This window comes from Notolepis coatsorum (genome assembly GCF_963971535.1).
Source record: "Notolepis coatsorum genome assembly, chromosome: 12".
Classification (NCBI taxonomy): Eukaryota; Metazoa; Chordata; class Actinopteri; order Aulopiformes; family Paralepididae; genus Notolepis; species Notolepis coatsorum.
The window spans coordinates 37,154,829-37,168,034 of record NC_140176.1 but is presented as its reverse complement, the minus strand read 5'-3'; the positions used below and the strand labels follow the sequence as shown (position 1 = coordinate 37,168,034).

Below are 13,206 nucleotides of genomic sequence, written 5' to 3'. Positions count from 1 at the left end.
CGAGTTATAGCCTGCTGTACTTTCACATCAGCCTGGGGAACTTTTAATGTGGGTCTTTGGACAGTGATGTGACTTTAGCAAACCAGTCCAATGTCTTTGTAGACTATAATATGCAAATGAGCAGTGGTACGACGCTATTGTCTGTCCCTACAACTCAAGTCCTGCACCTTCCATATAACGTCATCAATAGTTTCTTATTAATCGCTGTAGCAATTGGTATAAATGGATGCGGCGAACTGCTGTGTCTCACATTCCACGAGCATTTTGTGGGGCACTCACTCGTACAATCTAGTAGGTATCGTTGTTTCCACACCGCAAAGTCGTCTTTTTGCGTTAAGTGTGGTGTTGTGTTGATACTCTCTCAGGGGTTATTTACAGGTTTACTGTCTTTCTCACACACCGAGAAACTCCCCCCCCCCCCCCCCCCCCCCCCCCCCCCCCCCCCCCCAGGGCGATCAGTCTTTCTGTCCACAGATAGCGCACCATTCTCTCCTCGATTACGCAGCGGGATTTACATGAAACTGTTAATTGTTTGCTCTTCAAATAGAGTCGGCCTGGAGCCAGCAGTCTGCCACAAGTTAAGGACCGACTCCTTCCCTCCCCCTCCTCCTCCTCGCTCTCCCTCCCGGCTGACCCGGCATCAACATGACAAAGCACTGGGACGAGCAGAGCCTCTTGGCACCACCCGCTCATCCCTACCTGGGAGCCCGTCACCACCAGCAGCACCACGACCATCACCTTGACGCCAGCAGGAATGCTCACCACAGCTACTTTCCGAGCAGCATAGCGCGGCCGGGGTATCCAGCTCAACACTGGCCGTATCACTCTCCGACCCAGGTCCAGGTGCCAGTCCGCCCGCCGCCGCCTCGCCGGCTGGAGAAGCCCGCTGCCCCCAAACACTTAGCCACCGGGACTACGACTCATATGGATAAAGCGATACAGTCTGTCAACCCGGGACCGACCGGGCCGCCCTCCTGTCCGATTCCGACGCCTCGGCTCGGCAAGGATGCTGTGTCGTTGAAGGAAGAAGCGGCCACCGGCCCGGACTCATCACGGGACCGGGACCGGGAGAAGAGCGGTGGGAGGAAGAAGAACTACCAGCGGTACCCGAAGCCGCCGTACTCTTACCTCGCCATGATCGCCATGGTCATCCAGAACTCCCCGGAGAAGAAACTGACATTATCGGAGGTAAAGTGAATTGATTTGGGCCCAACATTTTTAATGAGTTACATTTGGATCATGGCGTTTTACGCAAGTTTTGTTTTATTTGTCACTTCACATATATGGTACATGTACATTACAGTGAAATGCTTGGTTCTGTATGAGCCCCTGAGAGTGTGCTTCATACAGTAAAAAAGAATAAAGAAACAAACTCTATACAAAATATAAACTAAAGTACAACCTGAAGTACAAAATGCAACATTTTTTAAATGCAAAAATGAGGTAGGGATGTAGTGCAAATCTTAGTAATACATAGAATAAAAAAATATATATAATATGGTGTAATGTTTCAAGTGAATGTTAAAGGTGAGTGTTTTACCCACAGACCAGGGTAACGTTGACGTGCCAAAGACTCAGTATGCCCAGTATTCGACTTGCGTAAAACTTCTACTGAATTCTAAAATATCGGTGGCATTTGTCGTTCAGACATGAAAAGCAAACCAGAGCCTGCAGTTAATTTCTACATTGTCAATTAAAGCATCATGCATGAAACGCTTCCGTGACGGGTCTCAAGTGACGAAGTGACACTAAACAGCAGCCTCTTGGCGACACTCGAGTGACTGCCAGGCACCATCCGTGCCATTCTTGGGGTTGTTTTGATAAGGCTGTTTGCCGCAGTGAAACCAGACCCTGATCTACATCAGTGAGCCGATAAGATAGCAGGGGATTGTACTCTAAAAATTCACCTCCCAAAAGGCCTATACTGGTTGTTTTGTGTCAATATTGGGATCTTTTCTCATTTAAAGGAATGTGACGAGTTGGTGTGGCTGACCTATAGTTCTATATTTCACTAGTGGTATTTACATGTGATGTTGTTTACTGTATGTCGCTGACGGCTGCATTGAATTATTAAATGTACTGCCGTTGATACATTTTTATAACAAATGTATGCAACTCATTTGTATGGCATAGGTGTACTGGAATATGCATTTAGTTGTCCAGATGTATATACAGAAAACCAAATGATTGTTGGGAAAGGTAATACAAATTTTCAGGTGATGAAGTAAGTCATGCTTAGTTGTTCTGTCGATTTGGTCTTAGTCAGTCGATTATTTGTTTTCGTGCTGAATGAGCTATTTCCTAAAAAGAAAGCACTAAATCAAAAAGCACCTTCTGCATGATTGCACGTGAGAAACACGATTTCACCCATTTTAAATCAACTGATCGATTAGTCGACAGAGTCGATCGTTAAAATTAAAAGATTAAGATGAATGGACTTGAAGTCTTTATTCGTAATACACATTGCAACATAGTCATTTTTGGAGGGGTCGCAGATGAAATTAGTTGACTGGAATTTCGCTTAGCTAAAACTGCTATGCTTTTATTTTCCAGATCCTGAAGGAGATCAGCACTCTCTTCCCGTTCTTCAAGGGCAACTACAAGGGCTGGAGGGACTCTGTGAGGCACAACCTCTCATCCTACGACTGCTTTGTCAAGGTTTGTGTTTTAACACCCTGTCTGTTATCTTATACCATATAGGGATTCACAGAGGGCAGACAATCGGTATCGTCCGTGTTGTAACCTGCACCCCCCCAACGATACCACTTTTCGATATAGCACATTTCAAACAATTGGTATCAGCCGGTATGGGTAAAACAAATTTATACTGATATTGGTGAAAGCCTAAAAAAAACATATCCACGCATCCCTATTTATGCCAACTGTCATTAACTGTCTCCAGTCCGCAACCTAAAATACATGCTAATTACTTGTTTATTTAGGGTGTATGCGTGCAAATGTATGTATTGACTTAAGAAGTAGAGCAGGTATGAAACTCGGGCCAGTCCAGTCTGACTGGTCTGTGGCACCCGGTACTGTATACTAACCTGTTTACCCTTGTCTGTCTCCAGGTGTTGAAGGACCCAGGCAAGCCCCAGGGCAAGGGCAACTTCTGGGCCGTGGAGGTGAGCCGCGTGCCCCTGGAGCTCCTCAAGAGGCAGAACACAGCCGTGTCGCGGCAGGATGAGACGGTCTTCGCCCAGGACCTGGCGCCCTACATTCTGCACGGCGGACACGGCCACAAGCCGGACACAGTGCCTCCCCCCGTCGCGGTTGCCTCCCTGCCCCCGAGACACATCTCCTCCCTGCCCGCCGAGGACCCGTACCGTCCCAAGCTGGACTCGTCCTTCGCTATCGACTCCCTGCTGCACAGCCTGCGGCCGCCCAGTGCCGCCAGCGAGGCGGAGAGGGCCGCCCGGGACTGTTGGGGTGTCGTGGAGTACCCCCGGCCCTCCCCTCCCCCGCGGCCCCGCTACACCTCCTCCGCCCGCAGCGCCTCGGCCAGCTCCGCCAGCCCGGCCTCCTCCTCGTCTGACGAGGACTGGAGGGCGGTGTCGCAGGCCGGGAAGCGTTTCCCCCCGGACGGCGAGGCGGGCCCAAGGGGGTACGAGGACTGCCGGCCCCCGCTCCACAAGTCAGCCCGGCGGGGTCCCAGTGCGGCCCCCTGGGAGCTCCCCACCTCCTACGCCAAATACACGCCACCCAACGCCGTGGCCCCGCCCAGCATGCGGTTCAACGGGGGGCCGCTGTTGCCGCTGCACGGCGGACTGCCCATCTACAGCTACGGGGGGTCTCCCGTGGCCCCTGGCCACTTCGTGGGCCACGCCTACTGGCCCCTCCTCCCCGGCGGGAGAGTCGCCATCCAGCCCCCTCCCCTCATCATGGACCTGGACAGTATGCTGCAGTCTGTGCCGCCCAATAAGAGCGTGTTCGACGTCCTGGGGGCGGCCAATCAGACTCTGTCGCACCACCAGCCCCCAAGTCAGTACGCCAGGTACCCCCAGTACTGACCGCGCTGGTCGTCAAAGATCTGCAAAGACGGCGAATGTCTTCTGCGGTCGTACTACTGACTCGTGATTCCTACCTCAAAACAAGATATTGACCATCAAAACTCACAAAAGGATACGTAGCTAACTATCCAGCGGAAATACTTGTTTTTCAAGACGATGCACGTTTAACGTAACTTCTTGTCAAGTCATGTGTTACATTGTTTGAAGACATTGAAGACATCTACCTCAGATGACTATACAACCACTAATAATCTACCTCAGTCTGCGATGGAGTCAAACATGTCTTTTAATACAGGGACTTTGCACTGCCAGTGTTATTTGCACTATTTTGATATTAATGAGTTTTCACCACTTTTTGTTTTTGAGAATAATATTTTAAAATGCTGCCTTGCTACCTCGACAACTGAATGTTAATGTTGGATGTGTGGATTCCCCACCCCCCCCCCCCCCCCCGAGAAAATTTCGTTTTTCTTCCCCCCCCCCCCTTTTTTTTCTTCCTGCCCCCCCCCCTGTCTTGTTTTTATGGTTGTGTTTTTTAAAAAGCTTGTACAGTATTTTGAAGTGAATGGAAACTGCACACAAAGCCAGGTTGCAGAGTATTGAATGAATGTTGTGGTGCCTCACAGGGTATGAAATAAAATGCAGTTTATTTTTAAACTACTGTTCTTTGGTCAGTATTGTATGTATTTATAGGAATTGGAGCTGAATGAACGGGAAAGAGAAAACCGGTGTTTCTGTTCCTTTTTTTTTTTTTTTTTTTATGTCTGTACACATTGGATACGGAGTCTTGAGTTGGAGTTCAGGTTAAAGACTACGTTCACACTGCAGGCAATAGTGGCCTGAATCAGATTTTTTTTGTGTGACTTGGATCTTCTTCTTTTTCTTTGTGAACACACACCACATGGAATCTGATCTTTTCGATTTATACCACTTTCATATGTCAGATCTTTTGCAATATGACCTCAGTCTGAACAGTCATGCGACTTTTATGTCACTAGATTGACATTTGTCACTATTTCTATGTCTCATCTTCTTCATTTGCACATGTGGGTCAGTTCAGGAGAGTGACCTGTTCACACCGGAATCTGATATTGGCCATAAATCAGAATTGAGCACTAAAGCTTGTATTGTGAACGTAGTTAAGTCTCCATGAAATTACGTGAAGGATGAGTTTTGCTTCTCCCGATCCATTTCTGAATGGCTAGTCAGGCACGACTTTAAGGGGAACACCACCCAAATTAAGAATTCCAATATGTTATTTCCATGGTCTAGGAAAGTTCAATCAATAGAACCCAGAGAAGTAAGAATCAAACGTGTGATTCTGGAGTATAAGTATAAAGTCTATTTCCATGGTCTAGGAAAGTTCAATCAATAGAACCCAGAGAAGTAAGAATCAAACTTGTGATTCTGGAGTACAAGTATAAAGTCTGGAGCTGCTCCACTGATTATGAATGGGAGGCTGATTTTGTGGACCCACAGAATCTTGGGTTTTTATACCTTATCATAGCTTTATTCTATGGTGGTGATTTCACTACAGAAACAGAAAATGTATTTCAAACCTTTATTTAAACTCGAAAGGAATCTGATGTTTCCCTCATTTACAGTCAATGTCGAGTGTACATGCAGAAATGAGCAAAAAAAGCACATCAAATCATAACGATGAGATGAGGTGAAGAGCAAGGATAACAAGTAAATTAAAATATGTATAACTTACATACAGCTACTCACACAGTTTGAGTAGCAACACCAGGGGTCGCAAGGAGCCCCATGGGTTTAAGACCCTTTCTGACTATATCATCAATTATCTTGCCACAGGAAATGTAACCCATAAATAGACGTTATCTTTTTCTAACAGTCTTTTGATCCACAGCCCATAACCACTACACCGAGGTTTCAAGACACTATATACACACACACGCACACACACACACAAACAGCTGATTTACATCAACATGTCCAGCAGCCGTCAGCCTCCTGCTGGTTCTACGGCAGTGGCCGCTATCTCTCTATCAGTTGTCTATGCATGCCTGCACCCCACCCCCCTCATCGTTCTGATGGAAGAGCAGGGCAACCCCTTCAAGAAGTTCCCCTGCCCCCAACACACACACACACACACCCCAGCTGTGTCCTAATCTCTCAAACATTTTCTGTAACTAAACCATTAATATGAAGGCTTGGTGGGAAAGTCCTTTTTATAATAATAATAATAAACTCGGGTAGGGCAGTACAGATTAGTATTTGCCTGATGTGGCATCAGTTTGAGACTATGCATTTTAAATAATGCTAAGTGTGAACAGGGCCAGTGATTCATTTTAAGTGAATCGGCAGCCAGAGTGGTGCATGCATAGCATCATTGGACGCGACGGGGCCCCCAGCTGTGGCTTTCATTAGCAACTGAACTGTAAGCCCCTGACCGTCCTCCACACATCAACCCTCACAGCCTACGACCTCTGCTCCTCTGGCTCTGTGTATAACTCTTACTTCACAGTAACCCTCACAGCCTACAACCTCTGCTCCTCTGGCTCTGTGTATAACTCTTACTCCAAATTAACCCTCACAGCCTACAACCTCTGCTCCTCTGGCTCTGTGTATAACTCTTACCTCACTCTTACCAATCAAACCCCCCACCCTGACCGCCTGGGGCCTGTCACTCAGAATGTCCAGGATCCAGGCACTCATGGCGGCGCTCAAGACCCAGATCGATCAGCTTGTCAACCAGTCTGGTGGGGACTATTGTGAGTCACAACTCACAACCCTCACAGCCTACAACCTCTGCTCCTCTTACACATCAACTCTGGTCTTGTCCCAACCTACACACATTCTGGTCTGCTATATTTGATTTGTACTTAAAAGCTTTTAACATGCAGTGGAAACACTGCCCCTTAGTGGCCATTCTGGGCTATTTCGACGATGCTATTCTGGCAGTGAAAAGGGCCTGTGTTTTTGGGTGCTGTATTGGCTAAAAAGCTCATTTTGCGACTCTGGGAGTCTGATGCAGTACCTTCATTTGAAATGTGGATGAGAGAGCTGGGTGAGACCCTCTACTTAGAGAGACGTATAAAAAAATGCAGGAAGGAGAAATGTGTTGGATTACTTAAAGTGTCTGAGGGGCGATGAAGATGGTATATAAATTCACAGTGTCATTTTTGTAACATTAATGGCTGAATGTATATTCTCTGTTTTGGCTTCTTCTATTGTTGGGGTCTTTTGGTCTCCTCCTCTTTTCCAGCAATAATCTATCTTATTTAGTTATCCTGTTCATTTTTAAGTATAAATCCACCAAATGATAGAATGTTTGTTGTTTTATGCCGCTGTAAAACTGTCTTTGAAGAAAAACAAATAAGATTGCTTGTATGCATCAATATGGAATGTATCCAAAATCCCCTGCAATAAAAATATTTATTAAAAAAGAATAAATGAACTAATACCAGTGTTTTTTGCACCCCTCTGTCAGTCATTCGTATTTATTATACTTATACTGTATATACGGTTTGATTGATTGATTGATTGAAAACTTTATTAACAGATTGCAGAATGGGTACAATACAGTACAGCTCAATACACACAATTGAGCTGCAGACCAGAGAAAGACTTTCGTCTTGTTTACATCAGGGTCCCCCATTTTCAATTCATCAGGACATATATGACATACATGACATACAGATAGTCAGTACTGCTACATCTATACATTTATGACATACCAGATTTGCAAATACAGTACTGTTTGTGATACAGAAGGAGTCAAGAAAAGGGAGTATATACATTTGACGTAGAAACTGTACATTGGAGGAGGTTGGGTACATTGGGATATTGACAACCATACTGGGTAATTTACATTGGAGGTGGTTGGGGGGGGGAGACACACTGTATAAACAAGCAAAACTGTACATTGAGGGGGGGGGGGGGGGGGGGGGAGAGACACTGTACAAACAAAATTGTACATTGGACTATTGACAAAACCATACTAGGTAAATGACTGTACATTGGAGGGGGTTGGGTTAGGATATTTACAGGGGCCAGTTTTGAATTGCAGTCTCCCGTAGGTGTCCCTTGAGAGAGTATTTTGACATGTACATGGGTACCTTGGTCGTGTAGTGTATCTTGTAGACCAGGCCCATTGCAAGTTGCTGTACTCTGTCGTCTACTCTAAGCCCTCCTAGGTTGTCAAAGTGGGCAGGGGTGAGGTGGGTTCTAGGAGTAAGGTCAAGCAGTAGTCTGACCAGTTTGTTTTGAGATGTTTGTAATTTTGTTTTTAGCGCCTTCGAGGTGCTTTGGTACCATGAGGTGCAAACTCAGATTATATTTATCATACGAATACTGTACAGTATATACTGTCACCTCTCAGATTATATGTATTATACGAATACTGTGTACAGTATATACTGTTACCTCTCAGATTATATTTATTGTACTAATCTTGCTCCACAGAGCCTCTCTCAACACCTCTTCCTGGACCTCTCAACTCCTCTTCCTGGACCTCTCAACTGGTCTTCCTGGACCTCTCTCAACTCCTCTTCCTGGACCTCTCAACTCCTCTTCCTGGACCTCTCAACTCATCTTCCTGGACCTCTCAACTCCTCTTCCTGGACCTCTCAACTCCTCTTCCTGGACCTCTCAACTGCTCTTCCTGGGCCTCTCTCAACTCCTCTTCCTGGACCTCTCAGGTCCTCTTCCTGGACCTCTATGTCAATAGTTCAATGTACAATTGTGTTTGTTTGTACAGTGTCTCCTCCCCCCCCCCCTCAATGTACAGTGTTACTTGTTTATACAGTGTGCCCCCCGGCCCCCCCCCCCAACCACCTCCAATGTAAATTACCCAGTATGGTTGTCAATATCCCAATGTACCCAACCCCCCCCACCCAACCTCCTCCAATGTACAGTTTCTACATCAAATGTATATACTCCCTTTTCTTGACTCCTTCTGTATCACAAACAGTACTGTATTTGCAAATCTGGTATGTCATAAATGTATAGATGTAGCAGTACTGACTATCTGTATGTCATGTATGTCATATATGTCTATATGAATTGAAAATGGGGGACCCTGATGGAAACAAGACAAACGTCTTTCTCAGGTCTGCATCCCCTTAACAATTGTATGTATTGAGTCGTACTGTATTGTACCCATTCTGCAATCTGTTAAATAAAGTTTTCATTCATTCACTCTCAACTCTTCCTGGACCTCTCAACTCCTCTTCCTGGACCTCTCAGCTCTTCCTGGACCTCTCAACTCCTCTTCCTGGACCTCTCAACTCTTCCTGGACCTCTCTCAACTGGTCTTCCTGGACCTCTCAACTCTTCCTGGACCTCTCTCAACTGGTCTTCCTGGACCTCTCTCAACCGGGCCAGTCTTTCCTTAAATCTTTCTGTTACAAGGCCCGATCCCTCTCCTCCTCTTTACAGCCCATTGCCAGAAAGAAACTTGTCCTCCATCTGGTCCTTCGTCCGTTTCCTCCTCTTCTGCTCGGGTCCGAGTCCTGGACTGCAACACACTCGGGGCGCCCTTTTCGACATTGCCACTGGCCTGAGTGGAGTGTGGGTTGCCTATTTGCCACTGTGTGTGGAACTATGTTGGCCTTTTATGCCTATTGCCACTATTGTGTGGACTATATAGATTGTGTTGCCTTATTGCCACTACTTGAGTGGACTTCAAGTTCTTGGATTGTATTGTGTTATATTATTGCTGGGTGGTTCCCAGTGCCAACCTTTGGCTCGTTGGCTGGTGTCCTATGACACTCTTGATACTTGTGTTTGTTTAGTGTTTTACCTTTGTTTAGTGTTTGTCTTATCATATTCCTGTTTGTCCTCCCATACCCTTTTCCCTTGTGTTAAATATTGTTGTGGGTTTTATTCCCCTTATTATTTAATAAATACATTTACTTTGGAAAACGTCCGTCTTATTGCACTTCCTGGACGGGTTGCCTTCACAACGACCCGTTCCAGGTATTTGTATTATTATTAGACCTTTGTTTGTGACACTCATTTATATATTTTATACCCCGTTTAATCACCTGTACATTGTATATTACTATTGCACTTTACTGTTACATTTGCACTCTGGTTGGATGCCAAACTCATTGTACTGTACTTGTGCTGTATAATGACAATACATTTGAATATAATCTAAAGTCTACAAGAATAGCGCTGCACTACCTACTCAGGCCCAGAAACAGGGACAACACATGTGAAATGAAATGATTACCTTTGAAAGCCTTTCCTTTGGAAATGAAAAAACAAACAAACACATTCCCATTATAGAGATGTTTTATTCGGCTGGCCTTTTAAAAACACTTCCATGTACACGTACTAGTCCCTGAACTACACATAGCAGTTATGCAATGAAGCTGTGGAAGAAATTCAGTTCTTCTAAACGCAGTATACCTCTGACACCCGTCACCGTCAAGCTCACCAGTGTCTTTCACACTTACTTTTGTAGTGTCATAATGTAAAAAAGAAAAAGAAAAGAAGCTTGCGTAAGTACATGTCGAGTCAGCACAACCTTTACGGTTACACATTATTTTTTTTGGTTAGCACCATCGCACTGCATTTCCTGAGTGAATGCAAGGAAACTATAAAAGAAGGAAGAGTCATCACGTCACCATGTAGCGCATGGACGCACATTGGTGCCAAGTGTGGAAACTTTCAGTTTATTTATGTAATTTAAGCAGGTTATTACCTCGGATGTCAGAATCATCAGCAATTTGTTGCCTTGTTAACGTTTGATATATTGGTTGATGTATATTTCCTCAGATAGCTTGTATATTTTGAATGTAAAAATATTACACATGTAAAAACAAATCTATATTTTTCTGTTTAGGTATACATGCGGCCATATAGTGCATTATACTTGTACTGGGTTGGGTATCCCAAAGACACATATGATCGTAATGCTATAATGTTTTTGGAAAGCGCTGGTTGTGAAATATCGCCCCTGGTGCAGTGGTGGAAGAAGTAGCAACAATAATTTTTTCTCAAAAGTAAAAATACCCTACTAGCTTAGTAATTTGAGTGAAAAGTCCCCCATTGAAAATTAAACTTGAGTAAAAGTAAAAATACCTTGTTGGCTTAGTCCTCCATTAAAAAGTCTACTTGAGTAAAAGTAGGAATACCTTGTTAGCTTATTACTCTGTTAAAAAGTGAAAACGTCCTCCAGTGAAAATTACACTTGAATAAAAGTATTAAAACGTTACTTGACAGTTAATATATTCAAGTATCAAAAGTAAAAGTACTTTTTCACACTTCATATTTTGGGACAAAGAAGCATTCCATCTTGGATGAATCAACCACTGTTAACAGGGTTTGGTGGTCCAGTTCTGGTTGTGTTAACAGGGTTTGGTGGTCCAGTTCTGGTTGCCTAGACGACTCCATCTTAAAGTTGATCAAAGTTAAAAAGTACATTGTTTTTTATGAATTGTCTTATGAGTCGTCTTATGTGGAAAACCCTTTTACTAATAGTAACCTGGAGTACAATGTAAAAAAAACACACCAGAATTTGAGTAAAAAAACAAGAGACGTTGTTACTTTCCACCCGGCACAGCCCTGGTTGAATGACCTCCTTGTTTCTCTTGCTTCTCTTGCTTCTCTCTCCGTCTAGACTCCGACTAGCCTCTCTGCATCTCAACTACTGAATAACACAACATACGTTTCAAACTAAGGCCTGTTAAAAACTACAAAAATAGAATAATAAAAAAAGGTTTTAGTCTCCCCCCAAATCCTCCTGTGGATAATATTGATGAAGAGAGACGAAGAGAAGTATAGATTGACATCATTTTAAACAATTCACAAATTCTTTAAGGTTTGTTCCCTTTAACTGGTTCCTTTATCGCTTACAGCGTAATAACTATACTGATTTTAACCCTTTGGTTGTTTTTTTCCCATGTTTCTTTCTTATTTTTAGAATTCTACCACTCTACTGTAGCCATTGTGTTCTCGAATTCTAATCGCATTACGTGAGATTGTAAATCTGAGGGTTAACCCTTTCACTACTACACTACAAAGGGTTAACCCTTTCACTACCACTACAGAAGGTTAACCTTTCACTACCACACTACAGAAGGTTAACCTTTTACTACTTGCAGTGAAAGGGTTAATGGCATACACATTTCCCCCCTCAATAATCTCTCCATCTTTGGCAAATTACATCAACACATCTCTCTCTCTCTCTCTCTCTCTTTCATCACACAGACTCCTCAAACTCCCCTTTCTCAACCGCCTTCTCCTCTGCTGGCTTGCCTCTCATCTTTCCCTCCCCCTCTTTCTCTCTCTGTTGCCTCTCACACACCCTCCTGGGTCATTCTGTACTCAAACACGCTGCCTCTCTCTGGGAAGGTCTCGTTCAAACGCCTGCGTTTGGTGTCCGGTCTCCCATAGGCCGCTTCGCTGCCGTATCCCCCTCCGCCGGGGGTGTAGAGGCAGAACATGTCCTGTAGGGGGAGACGGAGAGAGAGGAGGGGAAGGTGGGGTCAGCTACATAGTCACAAAGGTATAGCAAAGAGGTTAGATTACAGGAGGACGGAGATCAGCCGGGAGAATTAATGGCGTCATTCATGTCGTTGACAAAACTGTCATGTGTGTCATGTCGATGACTTAAATATAGGGTACATTTCAATATTGTAAATAAAATATCTTCTCATTTTGATGTCAAGACTAGACAAATAGCTAGGCTAGCTTACCCTCAATTGTCTATAAATTGTCAAAAAAGGTTAAATACGTCATCAATATGCACCCAAAATATAACAGAAATCCCTTCTAAAAAAGATCTGCTGAATGACATTCCGAGTTAGAAATGTCAATATGTTTCTAAGACCCTAAATTTAGCAAATCTGTATCTCAATCAAATAACTGTCTACTTTTACTGGGCGTAAGCAATTTTACGTCCCCCTCCATTCATTGAGAGTCCCAGGTCTGCTTATTTTCCCAGAGTTGATGACAGAAGTAGGAGTTCCACGCATTTCATTTATGTCTGAGGTTATACTACCAAGTACGACCGGGACACACCAAGTTGGTGCACGACACCGGGATTTTCTGGAGACTCTGACTACTATCACTGAACCCTGGAACAGTCGACTCCTCGACTCCAACACCTGAAGTGGCCATTTTGGTAGCAGAGCGGGCTAGTGACCATGAAGTCTAAAGTCTAAAGATGTAGTGGAGTAATGGTGTCCCTGAGCAGGGTAATGACACACTCGCTCTGTTA

At 44.4% G+C, this 13,206-nt stretch overlaps 2 protein-coding genes across 2 annotated transcripts in view; one reads left to right on the top strand and one right to left on the bottom strand.

Annotated features, from left to right (window-relative positions):
• Nucleotides 1–645: 645 nt before the first annotated feature.
• Nucleotides 646–4,010, top strand: LOC311237826 (forkhead box protein H1-like; the record flags this gene model as incomplete). Its single annotated transcript, XM_084325803.1, has 3 exons — nt 646–1,188; nt 2,554–2,658; nt 3,072–4,010. 3 exons carry the CDS (start codon nt 646–648, stop codon nt 4,008–4,010), a joined length of 1,587 nt encoding a protein of 528 aa, XP_084181929.1.
• A 6,277-nt stretch (nt 4,011–10,287) lies between these two features.
• Nucleotides 10,288–13,206, bottom strand: part of oplah (5-oxoprolinase, ATP-hydrolysing) — a 95,548-nt gene continuing 92,629 nt past the window's right edge. The window contains exon 28 of the mRNA XM_084326499.1: nt 10,288–12,433. Within this exon, the coding sequence (XP_084182625.1) occupies nt 12,284–12,433 (150 nt within the window). The 3' untranslated portion in view covers nt 10,288–12,283. The remainder of the gene's footprint in view (nt 12,434–13,206) is intronic.